Source organism: Alligator mississippiensis, chromosome 3 (assembly GCF_030867095.1).
Source record: "Alligator mississippiensis isolate rAllMis1 chromosome 3, rAllMis1, whole genome shotgun sequence".
NCBI lineage: Eukaryota > Metazoa > Chordata > Crocodylia > Alligatoridae > Alligator > Alligator mississippiensis.
Window position 1 is genome coordinate 183274872 of NC_081826.1, and position 11335 is coordinate 183286206.

The 11335-nt window shown below is 41.8% G+C and overlaps 1 protein-coding gene across 17 annotated transcripts in view; it reads left to right on the forward strand.

Moving 5' to 3' along the window:
- The window catches only part of MPDZ (multiple PDZ domain crumbs cell polarity complex component), a 140132-nt gene extending 130233 nt beyond the window's left edge, over window positions 1-9899 (forward strand). For all 17 annotated transcript variants that reach the window (XM_019483833.2, XM_019483832.2, XM_019483830.2 and 14 more), the window contains 4 exons: window positions 1072-1176; window positions 1500-1612; window positions 5516-5639; window positions 7725-9899. In XM_019483833.2, coding sequence (XP_019339378.1) covers window positions 1072-1176; window positions 1500-1612; window positions 5516-5639; window positions 7725-7871 — 489 coding nt within the window. In that variant the 3' untranslated portion in view covers window positions 7872-9899. The remainder of the gene's footprint in view (window positions 1-1071; window positions 1177-1499; window positions 1613-5515; window positions 5640-7724) is intronic.
- The last annotated feature ends 1436 nt before the right edge of the window (window positions 9900-11335 follow it).

Genomic DNA, 11335 nt, shown 5'->3' on the forward strand with positions numbered 1-11335 from the left:
TGAAGAAGCTCTTTGCAGTAGTGTTTAATAAATTCATATGGCTGGATGACAAAAATATATGTTATTTTTATCAGGGCTTCAGGCTGTGTCAGCAATCTCTGCCATTCAGGACAACAGTTTGAGATGGTGTTGAGTAGTTTGAGATGGTGGGACTTGTTTCAAGGACATTAGTCTCTTCTCAAAGGTAGCAATTTGAGTAGGAAAATTTGAAGCAACTCTTTGATATGAAACCTGCATAGTTCTCAGAAAACAGAGGGAGAAGCGTAATATAGATAAACCCCACAAATCAGCTCCCATTACTGGCAGAGTAATCAGCAGCCTTTCCAATGACTATACACATAGCTGCTTTTCCTACTGTGCTTCTCAGTGCAGGCTGCTTTTCTTTAAACCCAAGTGAGCTTAAAACTGGTGTGAATTGGTTGTACTTGCAGCTATTGATGTGTGCGGGTGACCAGTTTATTCCACTGTTTATGTAAACAGTGCATTTGGCCTGTATATTCACTGAATTACTCCAGGCTGCATTTGAACCTGATAATAAGTCAATTTTTTTGGATTCCCTGTCTTTGCATAGTGCATAAGTGTACAACTGGATAGACTGTCTGACATTTGCATATATTGTCTTCTAATTAGCACTGTGTAATCCTTAATGCTGACATCTCTAAAGTGTAGGCAATCATATCCCCTCATACATTCAGACAGTAGAAGACAGATGCCTCTATACTACCATTGAATCAAGGTGTCCCAGAAGCAACTGCTAGGTAATTGTACCAGAAACAAAGGAATGGGTCCTAACCTGCCTGTCATTGCTGAAGCTATATGAATTTCACTAGAACTGCCTTGATTTATATCACCTAACAATGTAGACCAGAGAGAGAGATTTTGCTGTAGGCAGGTGCTAAATTATTTCTTTATGAAGTACATTGTTGGTAAAAACCTCCTGGATCCAGTTACTCAGTTTCAGAATTCTCTGTGGAAGAGGTACTCTCTTATTCTGTATTACAAAGGTAGCATGTGGTTCTCAGTGACCTAAATTGTTATTAATGGCTTGCTCTTTTATTTTCTTATTTGCAGGTCGGGGATAGGATTGTTAGCATTTGTGGAACATCCACTGAGGGCATGACTCACTCCCAAGCTGTCAGTCTGTTGAAAAATGCTTCAGGCACTATTGAATTACAGGTACAATGTTTCACTAGAGTGACACTCAGAATTCATTTTGCTGCTTTGATTTGGAGCTTAAAAAAGTAATAAACAGCATGGTAAGGAAAGCACAGTTAGAGGAAACAAGCATTGTGCAATCTACACTTCTACATGCTTTATCTCAAACAGTATGATCCAACTTTATTTATCCTTTACGTGACTGAAAAGTACTTAAATATTTAACAACTAATAAGTCTCATTTTGGTTGTTTCATCCTTATAAATAATCTCATGCTTATAACGGGTTGTGGTGTTCAGCTACATGCATATCAACTTTCATTGGGATCTAAAATGTTCTCTCAGGTGGTGGCAGGAGGAGATGTAAGTGTCATAACAGGTCAGCAACAGGATCCACCTACTTCCAGTCTCTCATTTTCAGGATTAACATCAAGTAGCATCTTCCAGGATGATTTAGGGTAAGTACATCAAAGATCCATAAACAGAATATATTAATGTATTAATATATCAAACCCCACAATCTGGGAGTGCATCTAAAAAGCTGCTTAAATTGCAGCAAGTGGAGAATGAGATGTCCCACAGCCTGAGGGAAGAATTCACAAAGAGATTTATTCATAAGCACAGTATTCACAGGCCTAAAAGTTAAGGCACCTGGCTCCAAGAATATACTCTGCAAATCCAGTTTAGAAACCTAAATTTTGATGAGATTAAAGGCCACACTTACTTTCTCCTAAGAGCCTACTCTAACCATCTAGTTGCATAATGGCACAGCATGAAGATGAAGGGTGAAACAACTTCTGACCTAGTTAAGGTACTCTCCAGGGAGCTGGGTGCCCTTCCTTCTGGTCCCTGCTCCCAGGGCCCATCATGCATTTGACATCAAACAGTCATAGGATAAAAATTACAAGATCAAATCAGGGTGTAGGGACCAGAACCTAGGAATTCCTGCTCTAGGTAACAGGTCAAACCACTATGCCACAGGTAGGCTTATCTTTTTTCTTTTTTGTTCCTGGCCCATGGACATTGCATTTCTGTGTATTGGTGGCATAGCTTAAAGAAAACTGGTAAAGCATTGCCCTCCCCTTCTTGACTGCAGGGTGGTAGTTGGAGGATTGCCTTGGAGCCTGAGAGTCCTAGGATTAGGTCTCACCTTTAAGGGTTCTTTATATATTTTACATGTAGATAGCCATTGGGGTGGAATCCTGGCTGTGGAGATCAGAACATAGGATTCCAGTCTCCAAGACTGGATGGGGCTAAAGAGTCAAGTGCTAGTCCTGATGCAATGAATCTTGCATTCCTTTCTGTACAGCTCGAAAAGGAGGTGTGGAGAGACCTCAGTGAGCTGATCTATTCTCTAGTGTAGTTGATAGTGTGTTCACTGGAAGATGGGAGGTACAGGTTTGAATCCTTGTAGCTCACTCCCAGTCAGGGACAACACCATTCTGTTACCCACTGGAATCTGATGCGGACACAAATATTAATTAGCATTTAACTTGTGCATGCAAACAAATAACTGGATGTCTTAACTTCTGATATTTCTATCTTAATTGCAAAATATGTGGGTAAATTTATTTGGACTGAAGTAAAGAAGTGATAAGAAACATGTGTTTGTACCATCTTGGTAGTGTTGGAGTGATGTTGTAGCTGTGATGGTCCAGGAATCATGTGAGAGAAAAGGATTTTTGTAGATGATATCTTTTATTGGACCAACTGCCTAGTTAGGCTAGACTATCTAAGTCCAATAACAGGTATCACCCACAAAAGTCCTTGCCTCTTGCAGCATGCTGTCCTGAAATTCTGAATTCTAGAAATCTTTATGGACAATTTCAGGGTTTGGTTTTGTTTCTCAAGATAATTTCTGTAGTTATCATGGGGTTTTTTTTGTTTCTTTCTGAACTCTGTACATACTGGTGTAACCTTGGTTATGTACATAGGTCATGTGACCTGTAGGTGTCCTAAAATTTGCATACCCTCCTTAAGTATGTAAGATCAAAAGGTTAAGGGCCTGGCCTGTTTGTGCCATTTTCCTGATCTTGAGTTTTTAAAATTTTAATTCTAGGGGACATAGGGTAGGAGGCAAAATCTTTGCATCACTGGCAGATCTTTGTGTCACCGGGCCTCCTTCTCTTTTATTTGGAAAGTACATACAGTCTTCAGGAGATTGTTGTGCAGGGATCACCAGCAAGTCAGGTCTCTCTGTGACCTGGGCTGAGGCCAGTGGTGGGGTGGCTGGCAGGGTTTGTTTTGTTTTGTTTTGTTTTTAAAGGGGAGACTCCAAGGGCACTGCAGAGTGGAGTCCCACTTTGAGGGCATTCTTGCAGGCTGGTATATCTTCACAGCTGAGAGACAACTCGTTGTCTTGACCCCTGCCATGCTTATGGAGTGGTAGCAGTGAAAGCAGCAGACCTCAGCTGACCCCAGCCATGCTTATGGAATGGCAGCGATGAACCTGATGGCAAGAGCAGCAGCATCCTGAAGAGCAGTGGAGACCACCAGTGCCTGCCCCAGCAACATTCTGTAGAGAGGCGGCTGTGGCAATAACTCCCAGGCAACGTTATCCAAAGTGATGGCAGCAGTGGCAGCCCTGGGCTGTGTTCTCTAGAGTAGCAGCAGCAGCAACAATCCCAAGCAGCACTCCCCAGAGCAGTGGCAAATGGCGACAATCCCAAGTGCCACCCCTTAAAGTGTCTGTGGCAACACAACAAGGGTGGCACACCTCAGCATCAATCCTGAATGTCACTTAAAGCACCAATTGCAGTGATGATCCCTAGTAGCGCTTCTTGGCAGAGGTGATCCCAGGCAGTGAGAAGCTCAGGCAACAATCACCAAAAAGGGCTGGGATTGCTACTCTGTAAAGGGCTGGCAGCAGCAAAACACCACCCCACTTTCTGGTGGTGACCCCTAAAAAGTACTCTCCAAGTTGAGGCAACGGCAGCAGCTCCAGCAGTGTTCCTGGAGCAGCAACCATTAGCAAGTAGCAATTGTGGGGAGCAGCCAGGAAGGACAAGAAACTTCCCCAGTGACCTGGGGGGAACCTCTCTTGCCCTTCTGCTCAACTGGGCAAGGTTTTGAATCCTGGTGTGGCAAGGTGGCACTTGAAACTTCGGCCCAAGAGGCCAAAGAATTGGTATTTCAAGATGTGTGATATTAAGGTCCCTGGCAGATATTCTCTTAAAGGTGTGATGGGATGTGTTCCACAATCCCAACAATTGCCCCTCCTGCCATTCTGCATGCGCATGGCAGGGAGTGTGATTGTGGAACTGGGGATCAGATCCTAATTATGCCCTGTTGTCAGTGCAGGGAGATCCTGGGATCAAGGCTCTGATGCAGTCCCCAGGCTGAGGGCACTTATCAGCTGGTTAGCACTCCTGGCCTTGGGAGCACACTGGAGTCAAGGGCTCCAGTGCCTTCCCTACGCTGGAAGTGCTAATCAGCCTGGCCACCTGTTCTTTTTAAGGTGCAATGGGAACCCACCACAAAGATGTTACACAGATTTTGTGTAATGACTTTGCGGCTTATCCTCCGTTTTCTCACACCATTAATTCTATAAACATGTGGCTAGAGTACTACTGAAGACATGACTGGTTAATCACAAGTATAATGTCTGCCACTAGCCTGGTATGTTGAAGACTTTAAAGTGCTCAGTATATTTTATATTTTGAAGGCTAGAGAAGTTGGACATCAGGGGAAATTGGTTTTGGGATGTCGAATGTTTTTGAATGTTGGACATTAGGGGTTCTTGTTTGCTTTTTGGGGGGTGTTTAGTATGAGACTATTTGCTGTTTGGGGGTATAATGCTTGGGGAGTGGAATAGCTGAAGGGGAGATTAGATGAGAATAGTTTATTTTGATTATTAAATTACCTTTAATAAATGGTTCTGTCTGTTCAGATTGCCTGTAAATGGGAATGTTTTTCTTTTAGGACCACCAGTGGAGTAGATTTTCTCAGGGTGCTGGGTGGGGCTACAGTCAACCCCCCTCCAAATTTGAACCAAGGCCTGGTAGAAGGGTTACACTAATGTTTACTAGCTAATAAGCACTGATACTGGACTATTCCAGGAATCACTGGGCAGTGCATTAGGTGAGTATGTAAATATACTTCTACAAATGGAAGGTAAAATACCAGGGAAAATGTTATGAAAGGGAAGTATGAAGTAAGTAAACACATTACAGCATTAAGCAAGGTTTCAGTGGTTTGCATAAACTGAACTATTCAAAGCAATATACATTAAACACATTAGTGCTGCCAGTAGTCATTAGTGTTAAAAGTTTAAGAGCCATTGTGCTAAACACTGAATGTGGAGTATGTTTACAAAAGAATGTTCATAAAAGAAAAAGAACCATTTCTTCTTTCCCTTGCAGACCCCCTCAGTATAAAACGATTACTCTGGATCGAGGACCGGATGGTCTGGGCTTTAGCATTGTGGGAGGATTTGGCAGCCCCCATGGAGATTTACCTATTTATGTTAAGACTGTATTTGCAAAGGTAAGTACATGAGCATAAAACAATTCAAACAATTTATTATTGCTTGCCACCTGATTTCTTAATGTGTGGTCAGAGGTGAAGCCAGGGGGAATGTAACAGCTCATCTAATCACTTTCCTTAGGCTGGAATGAAGGTTTTATTTCACATGTATCTGCAGTTTGATGTCCTTCAGTTAGGCAAACTGGGCCTAATTTTGAGTATTCCCAATTTGTGCACATCAGTCTCTATTTCAACTGTCAGGAGTTAGATTTAAGCATGCAACTTCATTGTTTCTTTGGGCACCTATGTTTTGATTGCATTCTCTTCAGTTAATAGTTAAGTTAGTTACTTACTATGAATTGTGGAATCTCAGGGCATTTTGACATGTGCTCAGGTGAGGGGATGGGATGGGACGGCGGTGGCTTGAATAAGAACGGCTCTCAGAGCCATTCTTATTAAAGTGCGCAGACCATCTTGTATGTTAGCATCCCTATGCTTCAAAATGGTGATGGGGTGCTTTATCTAAAGCTCATTGAATGAGCTTTAGTTAAAGTGCTCCCACCACCATTTTGAAGTGTGGGAACACTGATACATGAGACACAGAGGCTGGCTGGATCATGGTAATTACCATGTTGCAGCAGACTCGATTAATCAAGTCTGGTCCGATGCGCTATAATTATAGTGTCGGAGCAGCCTCCTGGCTCATGGGCAGGCACCTTTAGGTGGGCTGGAACAGTCTATTGGATCCAGCCCTGAATTTTTGGAGAAGTTTGGATCCGTATGTGGTGACCTGGGTTCATGTCAAAACACAATCAAAAATCCCCAGATTTTGGTAAGGTTGGAGTTGGAGCTGGATTAGATCTGTCTCCCACTAATTTGATTTTAGAGAGTGTGTACATTTTGCAGTTGCAGTTTTAGTTCTGGAGTTTGAAAACTATACCATCCAAAGGAAGAGGGCTGGAGGAGTTAAGAACTCCACAGATCTAACCTACAGAATCTATACTGTGGGGTAGTGGTAGCCATCCTTTTTTGACAGGTATGCCAAATGTTGGGTCCAAGCATTCTGCAAGTTAAGCCTCATACCCTCCCCAAGTGCCATGCCAATCCCCTTCCCCTGTGTGGTCTGCTCAGCCATCCTGCTCCACCCTAGTCTCCGTTGCTCTGTTCCCTGCCCCCTTTCCAGTGTGCCATGTGCCAAAGACAGCAGCTGCCTGTATGTGTGACATATCTGCTGCAGGTTAGCAACACCTGCTATACAGCATGTAGTCTTTACTTCTTTAATAATACTGTATTTACTCGAATCCAAGGCAAGGTTTTTTCCTCCCAAACAACATGGTGGGGGAGGGGGGAAGTCTCATCTTAGATTCAATTACCAATCCAGGGCAGGTGGCAGCTGAATTCCAGCTTCAGCCTTGGGCTTGGAGCCAAAGCCAGAGCTGAGGGGAGACTCATGCAGCAGAGGCAGGGGGGCACATGGCCAAGGAACCATGGGGTTCAAACGCTTGGTTGGGAGTGGGGGGTACTCAAGGGAGACCTGCCTATGTGGCTTGGAGGGAGTGTGGGGAAGACTGTACTGCCTATGCGCTGTTTCCCCCAATGCCTTCTGCTCCAGCCCTGATCTGGCCAGGCACAGAGCTGCCACCACCACTGCTTCTGCCTGGTCAGGCAGAGCAACGTTGGGCTGCAGCCTCTGCTGCTGACTGCACCAGAGCTGGAACAGAGCAGAGCAGCAGAAAGTAAGTGGCAGGGGCAGGTGGGGAGAGGTGGGGGACAGGCAGCAGGGGTCAGGCACAGGCATGGGTGGGGCAAGACTTTGTTTTAAATTTGAAGTTGTTTTGGATTTGCTAATCAGAAGGCATCTCAGTACCACTTGTTCTATCTGGTGAAGTTTGCACAATGGAACTTTTCCACAAAAATATAGAGGCAGAGAGAAGCAACACCTTATAAAGTCAAAATGATCACGTGTTTCTAATGATGAAAGCTAAGTAGTCCTTCACCACTAAAACTCTTCATACTCTATTGTGTACTGTAATCGTCTAAGACCCTATTTGGATTTAGTGACTGTGCAACAGGCAGTTAAAGGAATTATGTGCTGTGCAATTTCAGGGAGCAGCAGCAGAAGATGGCCGTCTGAAGAGGGGGGATCAAATCATTGCTGTCAACGGGCAAAGCTTAGAAGGGGTGACCCATGAAGAAGCAGTTGCTATTCTAAAAAGGACAAAAGGAACCGTCACTCTGACTGTTCTGTCGTGAAGGGTCACAATACGATCAACCAGATTACACTATCTACATTCCATAAAGCAAAGACAATGGACATGTTTATGTAGCCCTTTTGCTATTTCAGCTTCACCAGGGTATGTTACATCACTGAAGAAAAACAACACTTAATCATATTTTTGTATACAATAGAAGTATTTGTCTTACTGTCAAACCACTGGGATGAGTTTATGTAGTTTTTCATTATTATTATTATAATAATTATTATTATTATTATTGTAACGAATACTTGTAATCCACAAGAAAATGAATGTTTGTGTTAGAAACCACATTGCAAAACTGGAATGTTTTGCAAAGAGTGTTTGAATATTTGAGATATGTTGGGAAAATATGTTTTCAAAAAGAAAGTTGTCAAATCAGTGAAGAGAGAGGCAATATTTAAAGACCAGAGATGTGGAAAGGAGAAATAGCGACCAAAAGAAGTAAAGTTGGATAGAATTTGGGAAAGTTGTAGGCAGATGCTTAAGCTGTCTGGAGGGCCAGTTATTCATTCCACAATGCTTTTTTGTGTCAAGAAAGTGGTTTTTTTAAGCAATATTTGGAACAGGCTTTTAGTTTGGTTTGGAGATTCTTTTGTTCTCAGGGGCAGAAACATCCACTTAGCAGTGGTGACTAGGTACATGAGGGAGCCCTATAGCTGCAGTGTTCAAAGAATTTAACCTTTTTTTTAATGAAGTTTCTAGCCTTTGTAGGTATGAAGAAAACCCTTTCAAAGGAACTGAAGACCACCCTTTCCTAAGACTGTAGGCAGACAGCTTCAGTATCACCACCCTACTGTGGAGAGCTTCTCCAGGTGGCAGCATTAACCATTCTGGTCAATTCCATTGATTCATTTCAGAGCCCTGCGGAGAGCAGTGAAACTGGAGATCAAAAAGTCAATTTCAAGTTGCTACTGCTGTTCTAAGTGGCAGAAGAACTGGCCCCATCCATCCATGGATGGATCAAAGAATAGTGTTGGCAGAGAGTGGAGTAGTGAAGATACCCTTAACAGATGAGAATAAGAATAAGGAGAATGCTGGAGGTCTCCTCTTTGCCTCCCTCAGAGTCAGAAACTTTTAGAAGGAGAAAAGATGATGGGAGAGAAATGTGTCCCTTTCCACTTCTAGAGGCTGGAAGGATTACTAATTTATCAGACACTTGCAAGCCAGAGCCTAATTTAAGATGGACCCTTGTGTAAAATCAAATGACAACACCACCCCTCCGCCTCTTGCCCTCCCAGGCCAGTACATATACCAGCACCCTCTATTTCCCAGTAGCTGAACTTCCCAGTCGCACGTTGTTCATAGAGATTGCTTGTGGATCTTCTCTCTGGCTGGTAAGTATCTGCAAAATTATTCAAAGCCCATTTGTGATTTATGTTGTGACCAAACAAAAAGTGTTATTAAAACTTCTGGAGAGAAAAAATATTGTCCAGGGGCATGTGAGCAGTGGTATACCTGTTAGCTGGTGTGTTGTGTACTGCATACTTTCATATAGCTGCAAGACCCCTGTATTGATCAGCAACAGGTTTATAGCCACTAGTTACAGTGTTTTGTTGTTGATTTTTGAAATGGAGACAACAGTCCAATTGTGTTAGAGAAATATGCAAGAACACAAGTAGCATTCACTTTAATGAGAGAAAAACAGTGTTAGAAACGTTTGAGAGAGAATATTAGCAAACTGATAGCTAAATCTAAGTCTATTAACTAAAAAAAATACCCCGTTCCATTTAATTAATTATTTTAGAAGTTACAACGGAATAGGCAAAGACTAAGGAAAAACAGATGGTACCATAACTTGAAGCAACTGGTGACAAATTATTATTCTGTAGTTATTCCCAGTTTAGTGTGTGAAACGCCTACATAGAGTATGTAAAGTCATTTTAAATATGATTTATATTTGTAACAGAAGTAGTGTACAGATATTTTATTACTGCCTTTGTGTCTAAATGCAGGATTTAAGTGAATAAATATGAAGCTATCTGTGATAAATGAATAAAGTTGCAGGTGTATCTGTGTTTTCTTAGTGGTGAAGTGGCGGAACATTTTTCTGTTCTAAGGAGATAATATCAGATCAAATTAGGTCCTGTTATATAGGTTTACTTAGGAAAATAATATAACCAAAGTTAATATTTACTCTCCCTAGGATTTTTTTAATTTTCACTAAAAACTACTTTTATTTTGATATAATTGGTTTTCCGGCCTATTCCCATTCCTGGTGCTCTCAAATTGTGGTCTCAGGGTAATTCATGAGAACCAGCTATCAAAATTAACTAGAAATAGCTATGAAATTGACTCCCTTTATTTTCTTCTCTGAGCTGAATGAAATTAAAAAGGAAACAAACCATAGTATTGGACGTAAAAAAAAGATTTTCAAATAGCCTTTCAAAGCACTGGGATTACTATGTCAGAGCAAAGCACCAAATCATCGAGCCTGGTACTCAGTCTTGGAGAATGGCTAATCTCCCTGCCCCCCTCCAAAAAAAAATAAAATAAAATAAAAACCCACTACCTGCTCAGACAATTATAGTATAAACTATATCTCTTAGTGGTTGTCTTGTGTAGTCAAACCGTAAGGTGTTAATAATAGTTACCATACTAGTTTTTTTTCCTTTTCTTTTTATCACCGTGTAGTTAACCTCATCTAATGTAATTCAGCTCAGTTCTTCAAGCTGCATCCTGCACTTCTTTCAATAGTTTTTTACGCAGTGGGGTTAAGCGCATGAAGCTGGAAGCTTCTGCACCTTCAAGCTCAGTAATCATACATGTCTAATTTATTAGTAGTATTAATATTAGGTCCTGTTAAGCTCTTGGTTTTTTCAATTTTAGTAGTTTAGGATGGTATTCATAACAGATGTGGACATTTATTGGTTTAAGATGTGGCTTTGGATTGACCACAGCTGGCCTGGAGTGGTGCGTATTTCTCACCCCTGGGCAAAGAGCATTAGGCATTGGCATTGCTGCTTTGCTAGAGATCTTCAGTCAGGGAAAGGCAGGCTTAATTTGGGGCTGGAACTTTTGAGGACTCTAACAGAGCAGTAATGCCAATGCTTGGTAACAGCTGACCATTGTTCTGGATCCTGTGGGAACTGAGATCAGTCATCATTTTTCAAAAATTGGGCCATAGAGAAAGAAAAATAAGCTGCATGCTGTATAGAGTCTCCTTTGGGGTGGTTCAAAAAGCAAATGTAGCACCTGGATAATAAGAATCAATGGGAAAAGGGCTGCTTACTGCTGCCATAACAGAGCACAATGGCTACATATTCAGGAATTATTAACCAGGTCGGTTATCATTATGTTGTTTTTCAGAGTAACCACTTTTCCAAGCTAAAAGTTATCTTCCATTTGAAAGAGAGGAAATGGCTGACAAGTTTCTAAAGTCCATTTAAAATATTCATGTATATGTTTATGACACAATATGAAGCTCCCTAAAATAAATGCAACCTCTTGTCTCATTTATAA